Consider the following 19521-nt stretch of genomic DNA (forward strand, 5'->3'; position numbering starts at 1 on the left):
ATAGTTCTAGATGGTAGCATTTAATTAGCATCGATTTACTAATACCTGCATTTTAAACTGTTACTTTTAGAAATTGTCCTGTACACACACACACACCCACTCTCACACACACACTCACTCACACTAACATACGCACACTCACACACACACTCATTCACACACACACTCACACACTCATGCACACATACACACACTCACACACACACTCATTCACTGTGTACTAAACAAAGCATCATGTTAGGAGTTCTGTTTTGTTTGAACAAGGTCTCACTATGTAGACTACTGTGTGTGAGTGAGTGTGTGTGTGTGTGTGTGTGTGTGTAAGTGTGTATGTGTTTGTGTGTGTGTGACCTAGATCAGTGGCTCTCAACCTCTGGGTCTTGACCGCAGGAAAGCACAGATTTCCGATGATTTCGGGAACTGAGATACCACTCAAAATTACCAGTTACGAAGTATCAGCAAGCATTAACTCATGGTTGAGGATTCCTAAGACCATCAGAAGTGTTTTGAGCTACACAAACAAACTCGAGTCCTTCTGTACAGTGATAACTGGAGCCAAGGAGGGAAAATGTTAGTACCTAAGTATGCTGTGAAGCCAGTGACAGGGTTGTACACAGGGACCACAGGAAGGCCAAGGCCTGTTCTTAGGGTTGACTTTTAGATTGAACAAATTGTACGGCAGCCATTGCCATCCAGAAAAGGGCTGCAGGATCTAAGTTTTTGTTCAGAGCGAGTCTCACAAGAGATGCTCACAAGACCTAGGATAGGTTGGATCTGCTGGTCAGAGTGTGGAGTTAGTAAAGGAGATTTGATGGGAGAGAAGAAAGGGGAGGAGATGAAAGTATGTGCAGGAGAAATACCAGGGGCAGATGTGTTCAGACTTGTAGCCTGGGGTTAGCAGTGTACTCACTCCCAGAAGGGAGCGGACAGGAAGCCAGCCGGCCTGGGCTAAGAAGGGAAGTTGATCAGGTGGATGCGGTTGTCCAAGGCGTATACAGGTGTGAGAGCTGGTGCTGCAGGCAGATCTTTCCTTAGGCCAGTGGGGGTCTGTGCCCACTGTGCTGGCAGCAGGATGAGGTTCCAAGAGTAGCCACGGAAACTTTTATATCAGTTCAGCTTGGCTGAGATGGTCTGAGCCAAGGGTCATTTTTCTAATACTCATTTTTACTGTATTTGAAGATTATCAGTGACAAGTTAGAATCTTTAACAGAAACCAGAACGGATCTGTGCCTTTAACCGCAGCTCAGAGAGCTCCAAACCTAAGGGAGTGAGTGAAGACTCGGGTGACAGTCAGAGCAGAGTCATGGGAAGGGACCCCCCTTGGCATCTAAGGCCCCTGTAAGAGAAGACTCCTAGATAGAAACAGCCATGATTCTTCTGTGTCAGAGGGGAAAGTGAGGAAGAAGAGAAACGAGAGGCTTTTGTGCCATTTCAGAACCATCTTCCTGGGCCCCTTCAATAAATACACTTTTATTATATATAAAACTTCAAGTGTGGTGAGTGAAGTTCTCACTACAGCCATTCTCCGAGTGCCAGCATTCTATGAATAGCAGATGAATTCAGAGGCATCTTGGCTTGTGTACCACTCAACTGTCAGATGAAATTTAGAGGCTTCTCAGCTTGTCTACATAACTGCCTGTAAGAGAAGGGGGAACTGATCCAACAGAAGAAAAGACGGACGGCAGGTTTCCCACACCGACTGGGCTTTCAGTAAGAAAGTGGCTGAGATTTCCATGCCGGCAAAAGCCCTAAGAGGCTTGTGTCTTAAAGGAGGAAATCTTACTAGTACCCCAGAAATAAAGTGCAGTCAGAGGTGAGATGATAGATCACAGTATGGCCAGCCAGACAAAAGCAGGGCTTAAAATAACAGATCTAGGCAGAATGCTCCGGTTGGAAATAGAATTTCAGGTCTTTAAAGTCAATTTCAGTTGAATCATGGGACGTGAGTTTAGTGACTTGGGGGGAAGTCACAACGTTGCACTCCTGGAGGGAAATAATGGCCGAGGACATGAAGGGGTGGGGCTGGGAAGTGGGCCTCAGTCGAACATCCCTTGCCTACCTGTCTAAGAGCAGCATGTGGCTCTTTAGAAGTACAGTGGCTTTTGGCTTACAAATGAGTGTGTGAAGTCCCACCTCTCTAAGAGTGATGGGCATTAGGACCCAGAGTGTGTGAAGTCCTGCCTCTCCAAGAGTGATGGGCATTAGGACCCAGAGTGTGTGAAGTCCCGCCTCCCTTCTCTAAGACTTAGGACCCAGGCTTTGGATTTTATGGCATAGCCAGGAAAGGTGCAGGGCTTCTCACATTTGTTTCACCCCTAATAGAATAAAAATTCAGGATGAGGTATGGTGCTGAGTGTGAAGAAACTGTATTTACTCCTTTTTATGTTTCTATATTTATTAAATATTTGAAGCATTTGTGACCTTTCTTTTACAAAGTAAAACTTAGAAGAAGAGAAGGAGGAGGAGGAGGAGGGAGAGGAAGAAGAGGAGGAGGTGGAGAGGGAGGAGGAGGAGGAGGAGGAAGAAACCTAGAGCTTGCCTCCACAAGACCGACTCAGGGTCAAACTAGTCAATCATTCCTTCATGGATGTGAGAGGGGCTCACAAGGCGCCCACCCTCACTGAGGAGCAGTTGACAGCTCCTGGCTGCTGGGGAAGGAAGGGTCAGTTTTCTTTGCGGTTGGACTGTGCCCTGCACCAGTGCACATGCGGGCATCAGTAACTGGACTCCAGTTTAAGGAGAAAAGAAATGTCAGGAAGTTGGGACTTGGAACGGGGACATGGAGAGGAATCCAGCAGGGACTGGTGGATGTAATCAGAACACATTGTAGATGTGCGTAAGATTCCAAAATAGCAAAGGTGAAATACTGTACTTTTAAAAGGAAAGGGGCTGTGCTTTTATTCTCGGCTTTTGTACCTTTTCATTTTTAACTGTGCATATATAAAGCTTACTTTAAAGTTTGTTAGTAAGTAGTTTTAACAATAGCAGCAGCAAAAGGACTCACAGCTTTGTCAGTCAGTGGAGCTAAGGTGCACACCTGTGTTGAAAACAAACCCAGCAGAGGCAAGGTACACGACCCTAGACAGGCGAATTAGACGGTATGGCTTTATGGTATCTCGAAGGTAAAATCATATTAAGCAAGTTGTATGTTTTCTAAGCCTGAGATGCACACCGCTGAGCGGTGTATATGCGCTCAAGTTGATGAATTTCATCGGAACCAGTCACCTCATCTATCCCACACACATGCCATTAGAACAAGGAGTTAAGGGTCATTTAAAAATGAGAGGAGGGGCTGGGGATTTAGCTCAGTGGTAGAGCGCTTGCCTAGCAAGCACAAGGCCCTGGGTTCGGTCCCCAGCTCCGAAAAAAAAAAGAAAAAAGAAAAAAAAATGAGAGGAAATAGACGTCTGTTGGCTTTCCTGGGGCAGTCAGTGCATGGGAACAGGCAGAACAAATTTACAAAGGGACTTCGTGACACTCCTGGGAAGCACGCAGAGCTACGTGTTGTAAGATCTCTTCCTTTTACTTTATTCATTTGGATTTTCTTTTAAAAAAAAATCATGTATTTTACATTGCTTTATCTTCCAGGCAGAATTCACGATCCAGAACAAAAACACCTTGGAAATTGATTTTCATGGCCTTATGTGCATACATGTCAGGGCCCATGTGTTCCTCCCACGAGCAGCTTCTGAACCAGTCCTGTTTTCAGGCGAAGGCATTAGCGGTGTATTTAGTGAGGAATTCTTCATCTTCGTGTAAATGGCTTTGATTGGAGGCCATGTCTTTCAGTGCCTCCAGGCAAACACATAGGGACCATCAGTACGTCCATGTTTAATATCCCATCCTGAGGATTTTCCAACCCATAAGCAAACGTGTCTTCTAGTTCACAGGGGAAGGTGGAATCTACTGAACGGGAAAGGCCCTGTTAGAACTCTTAAGATTCTCTTAAAATTCAATCTCTTGGCAGTGTTGACGTCTCACCAAGGAAAGGAAGACACTGTGATATTGGTAGCAACGTTTAGACTTCCCCGGAGAAGTTTCTTTTTAATCCATTCATGAATTTCTAAGAAGCGCTTTTTAAATTTTTTCACTCATATTCTGAGCTCTAGACTGACTAGGATAAGCGCCCATCCCCTGTTCTTAGGTTGACTGAGTGATGGCAGCTTTGTCCCTCTGTCTCAGAGTAAGAAGGGCTTTGTTCCTGCAGGTCTGTGTTTAAGTCAAGGGCTCTGACTCACGGAATCCAGCAAGCACAGTTCCTTTGTTCCTCTAAAGGTTTGAGACCACCTAAAATAGAAAACCAAGAGTGATTGGCTGTAAAAATATTTCCAAGTGGATCCGAGATAGAAAATCCAACATCATTCTCCAAGAATAGAAAGTTGAGCTTTCTCGTGATATTTAAAATGGGTAGACTAACAGACATAACGTTGCAGTATACAAAATGAGTAAGACCAGGGAGTCTAGGCTATAGCATAATACCTGTAGTCCTGCGTGTTTATATATGTCCGTCTCAGGCTGAGGAGAGAGCTCAGTCGGTAAGCTACTCACCTCTCTACCAAGGGTAGTGAAGTGATGTGTGTAATCTCAGTGCCGGGGGCAGAAACAGGAGGCTCACTGCTGCTGGCTCACAGGCCGCCATGCCAGACTGGGGAACAGCAGGCAATGAGAGCGTCTCAGGAGGTAGACGGCATCTTTGACGATGACAGCCTTAGTTGGGTTCTGGCCTCTGTGTGCGTGTCGGTCTGCACACAAAACACACAGGGCATGTGGGGCGAGGCGGGGGCGTGGAGATCTCACTCACTGTCCATAGTAGGATAAAATGAAGTGGAGTTTTAAAAGAGATCTGGTTGCCGTCTACCATAAATTCTCTCTCCAGTAACAAGAAAGGGCATGGTTAAGCGGAGATGATGAAGGTGACAGGGTTCTGGGCCTCTGTCCCTGTGAACGCAACGTTTTTTCATGCGCGTCATGAGAATGTTTGGTTCCTTCAGGTGGGCAGGTCAACAGAAAGTCCCATCGACTTCGTGGTCACAGACACGGTTTCCGGCGGTCAGAACGACGATGCCCAGATCACACAGAGCACCATCTCTAGGTTTGCCTGCAGGATCGTGTGCGACAGGAACGAGCCATACACAGCACGCATATTCGCAGCAGGGTTCGATTCTTCCAAAAATATATTCCTCGGCGTAAGTACTGTGACTGTACTCTGGTTTCAGGCTCACATCCACTACTGTGATAGGAACTTACTTTGGGGGGAATTTGCTTTGTATGGAGGCTGTAGTTAGATTTTTTATTTATTTTTTTTTTAAGTTTTAGTTTTCAGCCCGAGAAGGCTGCGGTAAAGACCTGAGGATAATTTGAAGCCTGGCCACATGCACCCAGCCCTCGGGAGAAAGAAGCGGGAGGGTTATAAGTTCAAGGCCAGCCTGTACAGCATAGAGAGATGCCGCCTCAGTGAAAAGAAGATCCATAGATTACTCCGTCGTTGTTGTTGTGTTTGCGGTATAAGTTATAATGTACACAGTAATTATTTTAAAGGCGTGTATGTTAGCATTATGTATAACACATTTGCGGTGAATTTGAGAGGTTTATTTCAAAGGGGAAAATGAGCTGCTAAATTTTAACTCCTTAGAGCTGGAAGGAAAGAAACTGTCAGTGAACTAACTGTTCACAGAAAGGCGAGTGTTTGCTGTATCCCGTCCTGTATGTGGTATGTCGTAACAAAGAGAAAGCCCTTCCCTCGTGGGGTATCTTGATAAACAAACCCCAAAAGCTTTAGTGACTATCCTGCCTTGATACAAATACCTCTAGAATCAGAATATTGTTGCAGGGAGTAATTGTCCATTGTGACCTAAAGGATAACATGACAGGAAGTGCCGTGGAAGGCCAGTCCAGCACAGGATGATGTCGCGGTCCTGTGACATCTTGGGCCTTGTTTTCTGTGTCTTGCCCACTGTCTCTGCCGGCACACCAGCCACTTGGGCTTTGAGAGGAGAGGGAGGTCTGCTTCTGAGTGTGCCACCCTCTCCTGAGCTTTCGGACATCAGTGGTCCGGGGTCTTAGGGAGCCTGGGACTGCTCTGATGGGTTTGTACTAAGCAGGGCTTTGATCCCCTTGCCCTGCCTCATGGTCCCGGAAGCAGGAGGGGCGTCAAAGCAGCACAGAAGCCGGAGCAGTCTGTCCCATCACTGTCCGCCCTGGGGACAGGCACAGCCATTTGCGTGGAAACACACCGGCCCCCACATTACTGGCTTAACATTTTTTGTTTTAATTTTGAACCTTTAATAAAATTGAAGAATATTGTTTCTTTCTGTATCCAGATCTCGAGTGTATGTAAAACAGTTGTAGGTCCCTGGGTGAGAGCAGGCAGAAGTGAGGCCAAAGAAAGGGAGTGGAGGCTTAGATGCCAGGCTCGACACAGGGGAGGAGAATCCCTCAGTGAGGAGGTCAGGTACCAGGTATGTTTAAACTCCCGAGGAGAGTGTCATGCGTGGCCAGAGATGAACCTTTCCGCCTCAAACAGTTTAACACCTCTCCTGGCATCGTACCAGCACACTGCACTCCGCTTATCAGCTTTAAATAGAGAGTAAAGTCCCTCACCTCTCTCCCACCTTTTCAGGGAACTTTGTTTCTCAATGCAGTGTTTCTCTGTGTGGCCCCGGCAGTCCTGTAACTCACTCGTTCTGTGGGCCAGGCTGGCCTCGAACTCAGAGAACCACCTGTTTCCGACTCCCAAGTGCTAGGATGAAAGGCGCGCACCACTATGGCCGACTGGCTTTCCCTGTATTTTAGGAGGCTCCGTGCGTTCCCTTAGCAAGCTTACTCTGGTCTGTGGTGTCGTTCCCCAGGAGAAGGCGGCAAAGTGGAAAAACCCTGGCGGGCACATGGACGGACTCACCACCAACGGCGTCCTGGTAATGCACCCAAGAGGAGGCTTCACGGATGAGTCCCAGCCCGGAGTCTGGAGAGAGATCTCCGTCTGTGGAGACGTGTACACCTTGAGGGAGACCAGGTCGGCCCAGCAGAGGGGGAAGCTGGTGAGTTGGGCTCCGCTCTGGAAAATGCACGCAGGCACTTCATGGTGCCCATCGCTTCCCCGCTGATAACGCTCAGAACCTTCGTGTGGGGTAGGAGGTGCCATTTTCTGATCCAGAAACGATCCCCTGAGCTCCGGAGAGTTGGAGGGGTCCGGCTGTCCTCTCCTCGTAGCTGGCCATTTCTGTGTGCACGTGTGTTATTTTTCACTCCCGGCCGCCGTGAGAAGACAGTCGTTAATCGTGTTTATCACTGCAGAATTCATCGTTCCCCATGATACTGTACTAAGCCAGAGAACTCCTGAGCAGTGCGAGGCAGTGAGGGAAATGTTTAAACTAGAAGATCTGGTTTTCTAAAACTAAGAAATAATTACGTGGGCAGCTCCTCCCCACCCCCCGTTAGTTTCATAGACGCTAATTGCATTCTCAGTGCTGTTCACCCTAGACAAAGGTAGGCTGTTCTACTTGGCGTCATTCCTGTATCCCCATGGTGGCCTCTTCTCAGAAGTGTCATTGCCGAGCCTCGAAACAAGTGCCTCTGTGTCCCTTTCTGGTTGTAAGGAGCGTCCGAGGTTCCTGACGGGGAAGTAGCTATGGCACAGGTCCTGAAGAGACTCACTCACTTCCACTTTGTTGCATAGAAGCTAGAAGGGGAGAGCAGATGCCTCTTTCTAGATTATAGAAAAGCGGACATTTCCCAGGCAACCCAGGACAAAGCACACGGGGTGGGGGTGGGGGTCCTATGGGCTGCAGGGATGAAAGTGGCGACCAGATGTTTCCAGGTGGAGAGAGGGAGAGGGACCTGATGGACAGCTGGCTGTCCTCCTCCTGAGGCCTGCTTCTAGAGTCCTTCTGACCCCCTCTGTTCCACACCACTCAGGGACAGGGACGGGCCCTTCCTTCATCTCACAGCCAGGCCGCCTTTTCTCAGCGTCTCCAGTGAACACACGTGAAAAGCATTTTCTGAGAAAGGTCAGGCAAACTCTGTTTTTATCTGAGTCCTTTTTGAGAAATTACTAATAGGAAAGGGGAAATGAAAACAATTTCCTTACAAAAATGTTTCTGGTGATCTGATAATTTTACACAAGACTGCCCTAGCTCAACTGGCTTGTGATTAATCATTACAGTGTCGGAAGAAGACACGGTGGGTGCAGACACGACGTTCACCTCCCTTACCAAGCAGTCAGCTCAGCCACTCTCCACACAGCCCTCTCTACAGGAGACAGAATCCCCTCACCTTGTCCAGGAAGGGAAGTAGCACATGAAAGTTAAATGTTGCCCCAGTTACCGGGTGACCACATTGAGACCCCAGATCAGGTTAGAATTCCACCCGGTACTGCACCAGAGGGCTGAGCTTGGTGCTCCCCTGAGCTGGGTTATACTTGAGCATTTGCTACCTGTGTGAGCAAAAGCCAGACACTGAGCCGGGCACAGTAGCCCCTGACTCTGAATCGTACTGGGGAGGTGGAGGCAGGCAGATTGGGAGTTCTGGGTCACATGGGGATGCATTGTAAGACTCTGTCTCACAGTCCAAGGCGTTGGAAGGCAGCTCAGCTCTTTACTGAACATTACTGTTACCCTTCCTGGGCAAGGACTTGTGCTCAGTCCCCTGCAAGGGAAAATAAAAAGAGTAAATAAAGCATTCCTGGCAAGACTGTCCAGCGAGCGTGGCACCACGTGGGGTTCTCATCCCCTTTGGTTATTGTGATACAGCCTAGACAGTGGCATGTGCCATAGACACTTGCCAACGTTGCTAAAAAGAAACAGCCCCAAAATTGGGGGTGTGCGGGGGGAGGTGGAAGAGGTGGAGGAGCAGGAGGAGGTGGGGGAGAGGGAGCTGGTGGTGCTGGTGGTGGAGGAGGAAGAGGAGTGGTGGAGGAGGAGGAAGAAGAGGAGGTGATGGTGGTGGAGGAGGAGGAAGAAGAGGAGGTGATGGTGGTGGTGGAGGAGGAGGAGGAGGAAGAGGAGGTGATGGTGGAGGAGGAGGAGAAAGAAGAGGAGGAGGAGGAAGTGGAGGAGGAGGAGGTAGTATGAGCGTGCGTGCCTGCATACCTGTGCATGCTCACTTGTGCACACAGAGACAACAGACAACCTCTAGTACTATTCCTCTGGTACTGCCTGCCCTTTTAAGCAGGGCCGTGTGCCACTAGGCTAAGATGGCTAGCCAGTGATTCCCAGAGAGCCTCCTGTCTCTGGGATGACAAGGACACAGTACCACCCATGGCCTTCTCACACGGGTTCTGAGCTCAGGTTTTCCTGCTTGCAAGACGAGTAGTGCTTTACCCACGGGACTGTCTCCGCAGCCCAGACAAATTCAGAATCAGTGCCTATCAGTAACAGGTCTTAGATCTATATAAAATTACGGACATGTTTCTTCCTCAAATCAAGATCTCTAACGATTTGTCTGGTGCCACAGATACTCTTTGCTGTGTGTGGTGTACTCAAGCTCTGCCTTATAGAGAGGACCAACCACGCTGCACCCCTCCAGTCCATCCACTATGCAGCTAGACGTGAGCTAGCGAAAGGCACACTTATTCTCTCTTGGCACCAAGACCTCCCCCGGCCCCCAGCCACGCAGCCTGGGCCTGTTGCCTGGTGCTATGTTGTCACCCAGAGTTCCTAGCCTGTTCAGTTCCCAAGGGCCCTGTGAGCTCCCTGTGGGTTCCACACTTGGGGCAATCATACCTCTCCAGTGGGCTGTCCTTATCACCCTCCTCCTGGCTCCAAAATCTCCATTCAGGAAGAATCCTCTCAGAGTTCATCCTAACCTTTGTCTTCATCAAAGTAACGGTAACAGAAACTTGCCAGACCTTAGTCCAAGAATCCACTGTTTTAGTTTTTCTGATCGTCAAAGCCACCTTCTACAGCCTAAAGAAAGGGAGGGGATGACAATATGCTTCAGTAACCACCCCAAGGTCACACACCTATAAGGGCCCATGAGCCCCCAGAGTCTACTGTCAGCCATTGTGGGTCAGTGGGTCAGTGGGCCAGTGGGCCAGTGGGCCAGTGCTTCGTTTACCTCCCCTGGCTCCAGGCACTGTCCTGCTCACACCCCTGCAGAGCACGGTTTCTGTTTTGTTAGTCTTGCTCCCCTCAGGGCTTAGCTTGCGTCTGGCACTTCCTCGGATTGGGCTGAGTCCTGCTGACCATGCCTGACCCTGCTGCCACCTGCCAGCTGTTAATCACCCGTGCGAGCACAAGGAGCACAGGGCGTGCAGCACACACATCCTAGGAAAACAAAGACCTGTTCACGAAGGCTTCCAAACTGGGACCTTAGGAGAAACGGCTGAAGGGCAGATCGAGGCCTGTGCAGCTAAGGGTTGCCTGGGATGTGTTAGATGCTCTGGTGGGGCGTCAGCTCTGCCAGAGAAGCATGGGTCCTCACTGGCAAGGAGCTCCTCGGTCCTAAGCTCTGTGGGTGTATTACCAGCATAAAACGTTAAAAACAGAAGCGTGACGTTTGTGGAACTCATAAGGTAACCACTGCATTAATCCAACTTAAGTAGCTCAGCGCCTTGTGCTCTGGGTTGTACCCTGGACATCGACAGGTACTAAGGCTTGGGGGCGGGGTTGATAATTCCCCTCCCCCCCCTTTTTTTGGTTCTTTTTTTTCCGGAGCTGGGGACTGAACCCAGGGCCTTCTGCTTCCTAGGTAAGCGCTCTACCACTGAGCTAAATCCCCAGCCCTCCCCTCCCCTTTCTAATGGGATGCGTTACCTCCCTGTCTTCTGCTCTGTTGCGTTCTGCGTGAAGAATGTTCGGGTGCCCTTGCCCCCATAGATCGTTGGATTTCGCTTTTAAAGCCGTCTCTATTAAACCTGTTGCAGGTGGAAAGCGAGACCAATGTCCTGCAAGATGGCTCCCTCATTGACCTGTGCGGGGCCACGCTCCTCTGGAGAACCGCCGACGGCCTCTTCCACGCACCGACTCAGAAGCACATTGAAGCCCTCCGGCAGGAGATCAACGCAGCCCGACCCCAGTGTCCCGTGGGCCTCAACACCCTGGCCTTCCCCAGCATCAACCGGAAGGAAGTGGTAGAAGAGAAGCAGCCCTGGGCGTACCTGAGCTGCGGTCACGTGCACGGCTACCACAGCTGGGGCCATCGGAGCGACGGCGAAGCCAACGAGCGGGAGTGTCCCATGTGCAGGACTGTGGGCCCCTATGTCCCCCTCTGGCTGGGCTGTGAGGCAGGGTTTTATGTCGATGCAGGACCTCCAACTCACGCTTTCACCCCCTGTGGGCACGTCTGTTCGGAGAAGTCCGCAAAGTACTGGTCCCAGATTCCACTGCCCCACGGAACCCACGCATTTCACGCCGCCTGTCCGTTCTGTGCCACGCAGCTGGTTGGTGAACAAAACTGCATCAAATTGATTTTCCAAGGTCCAGTGGACTGACACCCTGGACGACCGTCTACATGACGATAACACGTTACTGTGAAGATTTCGCCACTAACTGTAGATCCTACCTTTTTGTAAGGCTCTTTGTTGAGGGGACGGCGGACTGAGTTGGGACGACAGAGGTGGGGCAGGCGATGACAGATACCACTGTGTTTGGCATGCCCAGAACAGCAGCCTCACCTGAGGTCTGCCTGACTAAACTTTAATACCTGTGTAATGATTAGATTTCAACTGCCATGCTTTTATTTTTAACTTTAGGTTTTTAACCAGATTTTTTTCCCCCTTTGTAAACTTGGGTAAGATTTTACAAATGTAGAAGAAGGGTACTCTGCAGATGTCTCTTAGAGCACAGCCTGCAGAGCTGTGTGGCACAGGAGTCACACATCTGGTGATGTTCAGTGGTTGGGAATACTTGACAGTGGCCAGAATCTGACCCAGTACCAAAGGGCCAGCTCTGTTGGCCCTGCCACAAACACCCGTGGACAGGAGGCGTAGACCATGCACTTGTCTTGAACTCTGTAGCTTTTCCTCACTTTTTTTTTTTTTTTTTTTTTTTTACTTTGGGTGGAAGAGAGAATCCATATACTGTTTCATTTTAACTTTAGTGGAATTCACTTACATATTCACTCATCAGATATGTGGCATGTCAAACAAAGAACCCCCCCCCATGGTCCTAGCCTGCCCTGTTATTAATTTTGCTTAGCGTGACACTTACATGTCAAGAAGTGATTGGTTGGTTGGTTAACTGATTGATTGATGATTGAATTCATGAACTGAGGGTGGCAGCAGCGGGCGTGTCCTAGGTACTCTAACATCAGTTTTATCTGCACACCAGAAAACTTAAGACCCAAGTGGGATTTAAAATACGCTTTTACTTCTAAAACCACTTGCTGGCACGTCCTGTGTTTCCTTTCTCTTCTTCTTAGGAAAGCCCAAGATTTTTTAAGCCCAGAAGCAACAAGCAACAGCGAGATTGTCATTTCTGTCCCCTACCTTCCCACCATCTGTCACCTTCCCTCACAGCTTAAGGAACCCCATAAGGTTTTTGGTTTTGTTTTTTGTTTTTTGTTTTTTTTAATGTTTGCAAATCAAGCTAAATCTAAATGTGATTGTCAGCTACACGGAGCACTGAGTGGCATGTGTGTAGAGATTGGTCGAGATTCCTGCTTTTGAGAGGGCAAGTGAGTGTTTACTGGGGAATCATTAAATCAGTTTCATATGAGCTGCACTGCCCCTCTCTGTTTCATCTTGCATTGATTGATAATGCCTGAGTGCTTGTTTTCTATGCTTGGTGACAGTGGTATCAGAGGCTCCCAGAATGTCAGCATGGAGACACACTGCTGGGCTTAGCTGCATTCCACCCCATTCCCAGGGAGAAAGTCTTCGGTTAAATTAACATCTGCTCAGAGGGACCGCCAACAGATCTGATCTGCCTGTTTTAGCTTTTGTAAATATAAATAATTTATATGATTATGACATATCCATACTTGAATCGGTTTTTCCATATCTTGCCTATTAGCAGATATTTCACCTATTTTCAACCAATTAAACCTATTTGAGTAGTTTTTCCTGAAGGCAAAACGGTAATATTAATTCCTCTGTAGTGTTGCTGCTTAGTTCGACTCAATTTGCTGGAGTTACCTGTCATTTTAAAAATAGCTTTATTTTCCCTTGGAGACTGTTAAGAATTATGAGAGAGTTTTTTGTTTTAATTATATTTATGATGTGAAAATCCAACAACAGTCTTTTTACTGGTAGTTCCCTATGTTCTACATAGATAACCTGCAGAAAAAAATGAAATAAAGACAGAGAGAGAGAGAGAGAAAGAGAGAGAGAGAGAGAAAGAGAGAGAGAGAGAGAGAAGAGAACTTTCTAGAGAAACCTAGGGTGCCACCTGGTGCAGCCAGCGTTTTTATCACTGGTTTTCCTCCCCACCCCACCCCACCCCGCCTCTAGTTATATGGAAATTTATAGTTTGAGGGTTCCTGTCGTAATCTTGTAAGATAAAGGGTCTCACACCCAGTAAGGTTAAATTTTATATTTCACCCATCAAAAATAAAAAACAAAAACAAAAGAAGAAAAGCACCAAACTTGTTTTTTCAAGGAAGTTCACTCTGATACCAGACTACTCTGTGTCAAGAACCATGTCTGGCACATACCTCGGAATAAGGCAAGCATCCCAGCATCAGAGGTCATAACATGGCGAACTCGGTAATAAACCACAGGCTCTCCGTAGGGGCCACCTTAGCTCTTTGGTTTCCAGGTGAGGTCCCACCCCCGACCCCTGCCAGAGGAATAGTCAGCCTGCAAAGGCAGCCACGCCACCGCGACTGGGGCAGCTTCTGATGAGTCGCTTCTCTACTGAGGAAAGGTTTTTAAGTTTGAAAAACGGTTTGTTTGGTTTTTTTTGAGAATGAAGAACTGAAGTTCACCCACGTAGAATGAGACCGTGGAGAGAAGGAAGCTTCTCCAAGGTCAGCTCTGGGTGTTCCGGTTGGGCTGCCATCACTTGAACGATGAGCCCCACACCTCCTCCCACTTGTATATAAGAAAACCACCGACCGCTCATCCTGGTCTCACCCCGACCAGTCGTCTTTTCAAATAGGTTTCCAGAAGTCAAGCCCTTGTGACACACCTCCATAGATGCTATTTTTTTTTTCAGTTGTTTGTGTCATTTTCTTACAAAAGAAAAATCAGAGTGAATGGGATATAGCTCTGAGTATTTTTCTAGTGTTTTTTATTATTGTTGTTGTTGTTGTTGTTGTTGTTAATAAACGGTGCTGCCGGGTCATGCACACCGTGGTTCTCAACATTTCTCTGATTTCGTTCAGCTTTTGCAAAAAATAAAAAAAAGAAAAAGGGCTACACAGTTCACACTGCAGAGTTAAGCATTAAGCTTTCCAAGTCCTTCCCCCATCCCCGTCCGTCTGTGGCCCAGAAGAATTAAAATCTTGTAATATAAATAGAGCATATTTATATCATTCCTCAATAGTTAATTATAGGGTTTGGTACCTTTGTGCCTCAGGGAAGCCACGTGATTATAACTGGTTATAGACTTTCAGGGTTAGGGTGTAGAGAAAGGAGAAAGCCATTAGAAAACATTGGAGGCCATTATGGAGGCGAGCTAATCTAGGTGCAGAAGATGCCAGGACCGGCGTAAGTGCGATTGTAGTAGAATTTGTTTCCCAGTGCTAGTAGGGAAATCGTTTTTAAGTTATTACGTATACTGTATTTGGAGAGTCGAGAACTTTCCATAAAGCAGCAAGGGCCCCTATTTTTGCTTACCAGTCTCTGCAAGTAAGAGCTCAGTATTGATTTCTGAACCCCTTTAAGAGTTTAGTGTACACATGCTCTACATATGTGCACTAACGGTTGCTCCTTGGTTCCACTCCCTGCTTTTCTTCCCCAGAGGTGTTCTTTCCTTTCGGTGGGCACAGAGGTGGGCAGTCATGCCACTCTCAGTACTGGCTTCATGCAGTCTTGCCTCTAACAGTAGAAATTAAGAGAGACAAGCCCCAGGACCTTGATTTCACCAGATGTGATTCTGTTCCCAGAGCTGTCAATCTCATGACCCCAGAGCTCCGCCTTTGGGCTGAGGGTCCAAAGCTCCTGCGGTGGTGAGCATAGGTCGCTGTGGTGGTGAGCATAGGTCGAGGCTCCAGCCCTTGCTTCATAACCCAGGGCCAATGAGAGAACTTGAGAATATTTGTAAAGGAAGCTAAGCATTCCTGAAGTGGTAAAAAAACACAAGAATTCTGTCATTACTTTTTAGTAACACGTCCTCACAAATGTCCACGTGCCCTCATGACTCCCTAATGGGCAGTAGGGAAAACAAACTTATTTTCCAGGTCTGCTTAACTTTCTAAACAAAAATAAACATGCTGAAAAGGATGTTCTGCCTCTTAAGGTGATATCACAGGCCGCTTCTCTGTGTTAAATAATCTAGAAGTTAGGGGGCTGGGTCATATTTACCATGTATAGTGTTACGAGCAGTTAAATTTTATGGCTATATTTGTAAAATCTGTTCTTTTATATTTCATGTCAAATCAAGAAATTTATTTCTTCACTGTTGTACCTGTGGAAATACAAGCCATTTTACAGGGGAAAAAAAATCTCCAAAAGCTATTAAACGAATCTCACCATGTTTGTAAGCTGTCTTCAGACTTTTGTTATCACTGGCTTCACGGGGACATTCGGCAGGACGTGGAGGCAGACGTAGACTTTAATTGTACATTTCTGGAGCTTCCCACCTGAGTCCCAGACAGGATTGTTGTTTCCTTATACTCTACGCACTGCATTCTTACGTCCGTGGTCTGAAATCTCCCAAATTTTTTATTAAAGAAACTTGGATTTATTAAGGAAACTCCATCGGCGCTTATTTCTACTGTTTCTTGTGACATTTTATCACCGTCCAATCAATCTAACTCATAGGAGAATCGAACCTGGTTGTAGGATTAGTGGGTCTTCTTGATCGCTATCACTGTGTCACTACCTTTGCGATAGTCCTACTTCCCCTTTAATAGCAGAAGAGTGGCGTATGGGCCCTCGAGCCTTAAGCTAGCCTGTCTATCATAAGGAAATATTTGCATTTGCGATAGGTTTGTTTCTATTCAAATTGACACTCAAAGGTTATAACTATTGTTGAGGGAAATAGAGTTTTCATTTCAAAAAAATACAAACATAGCCTTTTATACAAGAAGCATATGTTCTATTTTTTACCAAATTTGAAATGTCATGAATAGTAAAATGTGTTTCTACAGTGAAACAGCTAGTTATACTTGTATCCCACTTAGCAAGTGTGCTGGAATTCATTCAATGTGTGTGTGTGTGTGTGTGTGTGTGTGTGTGTGTGTGTGTTGAGGGGGGTGGTGTTTTCAACAAATAGATCAAGGACCACTGCGTATCTTCATGCAGAAGAATGGAATTAAGACCCATACCTCTGGGGTTGGGGATTTAGCTCAGCGGTAGAGTGCTTGCCTAGCACGCGCAAGGCCCTGGGTTCGGTCCCCAGCTCCGAAAAAAAAAAAAAAAAAAAAGAAAAGAAAGACCCATACCTCAGTGGGGTCTTATAATAAAAATATCACCTCATCGGGTCAAAGAGCGGAACTGTGGAGCTCTTAGAGGAAAGCTTCAACTCTGGGGACTTCATACCACCCCATTTCTTTAGTACAGCCAGAAAAAGCAAACGGAACGAATGATAAACACGTTGGGTTTCATCAAAATCAAAAGCTGTGCACAGAGCGAAACTGTGATTGGCAAACAGACAACTCACAAAACGGAGGTAATATCTGTCGGCCATGATAAAAAAAGGGTCAGAGTCCCCCCCACCCCACCCCTGGCCAGGTTCATAAATGCCCAATAAACACATAAAATATGCTCAACATCATTAGCCCCTGGGGAATGCAAATTAAAGATGCACAGCCCTGCTTTATATCACTGGGATAACTAAGAAAGACCACCACGGAGCTTTGACAAGAGCTCGGAATGCCAGAGCCCACATTCCCTTCCCCAGATAGGAGAACAGAGCTGTTGCTCTGGGACGAGCAGTTTGCAGTTCCTTGGAACATCCAGCGTGTGGTTCCTGTGTGGCCTGGCAATCTGCTCCTAGATCCATGCTCAAAGACCTGGAAACACAGAAGAAGCGTGAGTGAATGTCCTTCCACCTTTAGCCTAGGAAGCTACAAGTTTCCGTACGAAGTCATCGCCACACACGTTTGATCCATCCCCACCTACCCTCCTCGGCTCCCAGACCTCTTTCTCAGCTATGTGCCCTGTCATCATCGGTGTACCCCTCCTACTTTATTGCCTTCCCTACCTCCTCCCTCAGAGCTGCCCTTACTCTCCTGGGCCTCTTTCTGGTTTCCTGGTTTTCACCATCATTTTCTCCCACCTAAAGATACATGTTTGACCAAGGCCAGGATCTGCATGCCAGAGAGAATGTGTGCAACCCGTCTGTCTCTGAGCCTTGCCCACCCCGCTTAAAATAATGGTTTCCGGTTCCATCCACTTTTGTGCAAATCCCGTTTTCCCTACAACTGAGTACAATTCCTTTGTACGCATGTGCAGCATTTCCTGTATCCCTCATCTGTTCGTGGACATCTACGAACGTCCATGGCTGACTCCATGACCTTGCTACTATGAAAAGCCATGTGGATGGGTCAGTGCTAGTCTGGCATTACCCGTAATAGGAGAGGCTTGAGTTATCCAAACGCCCATCACCTAAGAAAAAGGATAAACAAAGTATGCACACAATCAAAATTTGGGCTGTAGTACATTAAGAATAAGAAGCCAGGCACAAAAGTTCAAAGGCAAATTTATGGTCACTGGTGGTTAAGGGAAAGTAAAGAATGGTAATGAGTAGGTATAAGATTTGGGGGTGGGGTTGGGGATTTAGCTCAGTGGTAGAGCGCTTGCCTAGGAAGCGCAAGGCCCTGGGTTCGGTCCCCAGCTCTGAAAAAAAGAACCAAAAAAAAAGATTTGGGGGTGAAAAGGTTCTAAAATTAGTGGTCATTGGTCAACTGTGATTATACAGGAAAAAGATTGAATTACACTTAAACAGATAGATAGCAACTACATGAATTTTACCCCAAAACATATGTTTAAAAAGGATACACCCTAGGATCAGGTAAAAGAACTTTTCACCAAGCCTGACAATCTGAATTCCATTCCAGAGACCCACATCGTAGGAAGGAGGGAATAAATATTCCATAAATTGCCCTGTGACTTCCAAACATTCACTTTAATATGTGCACACACACACACACACACACACACACACAGAGAGAGAGAGAGAGAGAGGGGGGGGTAGAGAGAAAGAGAGAGGGGGGGTGGAGAGAAAGAGAGAGAGAGACAGAGAGAGAGACAGAGAGAGAGACAGAGAGAGAGAGAGAATGAGGATGAGGATACGGCCAAGAACACCCCCTTTTCTGCAGCTCTGCCTTCCTCAGAGTTCTTCCTGCAGTTTCTAGGCATCAAACAAGCAACCCTTTCATACCCCTAACAGGTTTAATTCTATGTGGCTATTCGAGTTCTTCACAGTTGGAGCCTCGTCCAATTAAACCCTCCTCAACCTGTATGTGACAGCCTGGGCAAGAGCCACATTTAACCATATTACCTTTTGTTTATTGGATTGCTAACTGGGGCTCCCAAGGGTTCTCTGATGAAAGCTAATGTTCCTCAAGGTTTGGCAAATATATCCTGTGGTGGTTTGCATGAGAATGGCCCCCACAGGATCATAGGTTTGCATTCTTAGTTGCCAGTTGGGGAACTGTTTGGGAAGGACTGGGAGGTGCAGCCCTTTTGGAGGAAGTAAGTCACTGGGGTGGGGTTTGAGGTTTCCACACTAGACCCAGGCTCTCTGTTTGTGTGCATGCGTGCGTGTGTGTGTGTGTGTGTGTATGTGTGTATGTGTGTGTACGTGTGTGCATGTGTGTATGTGTGCGTGTGTGTGCATGTGTGTATGTGTGTGCGTGTGCATGTGTATGTGTGTATGTGTGTGAACATGTACATGTGTGTGTATGAGTACACGTGTATGTGTATGTGTGTGTACGTGTGTGTATGTGTGTGTATGTGTGTATGTGTGTGTGTGCATGTGTGTATGTGTGTGCATGTGTGTGTATGTGTGTGTATGTGTGTACATGTGTGTGTATGTGTGTGCCTATGAATAAGGATATGAAGCTCTCAGCTGTTGCTCCAGTGCCATGCCTGCCGGCTCTCTGCCATGATAAACATTGACTAGCCCTCTAAAACCGTTAAGCAGGTCAAAAGCTCTAAGCAAGTCCTCCAATGCTTTGTTCTTATGATTGCCTGTGTCGTGGTGTCTCATGGACCAATAGTCATCTTAATTTCAAATAATGAGGTTTTCTTTTAAGATACACATACTACACACATGGAGTCCTACTGAGTCTGCTTGGAAGGCTTAGCAATGATTTCTTAAGTGAATTTCACTTTAGCAGGGCCTGGAGGATCTCTTGCCTAGATTAGCATTGACATGGGTGAGGATGTGTGTTCACTTCATGGGTTGCTGCACACATGTAAGCAGAGATCTGCACTCAAGCTGTCATACGTCTAGTCCTTTGGGAAAAAAGAAC

At 47.1% G+C, this 19521-nt stretch overlaps 1 protein-coding gene across 1 annotated transcript in view; it reads left to right on the forward strand.

The window, feature by feature from the left end:
- The window catches only part of Peli2 (pellino E3 ubiquitin protein ligase family member 2), a 142159-nt gene extending 128677 nt beyond the window's left edge, over positions 1–13482 (forward strand). The window contains 3 exon segments of the mRNA NM_001107259.1: positions 4992–5186; positions 6849–7037; positions 10862–13482. Coding sequence (NP_001100729.1) covers positions 4992–5186; positions 6849–7037; positions 10862–11428 — 951 coding nt within the window. The 3' untranslated portion in view covers positions 11429–13482.
- Positions 13483–19521: the final 6039 nt, after the last annotated feature.

The sequence above is a fragment of the Rattus norvegicus genome, chromosome 15 (assembly GCF_021556685.1).
Source record: "Rattus norvegicus strain SHRSP/BbbUtx chromosome 15, alternate assembly SHRSP_T2T, whole genome shotgun sequence".
NCBI classification, from domain to species: Eukaryota; Metazoa; Chordata; class Mammalia; order Rodentia; family Muridae; genus Rattus; species Rattus norvegicus.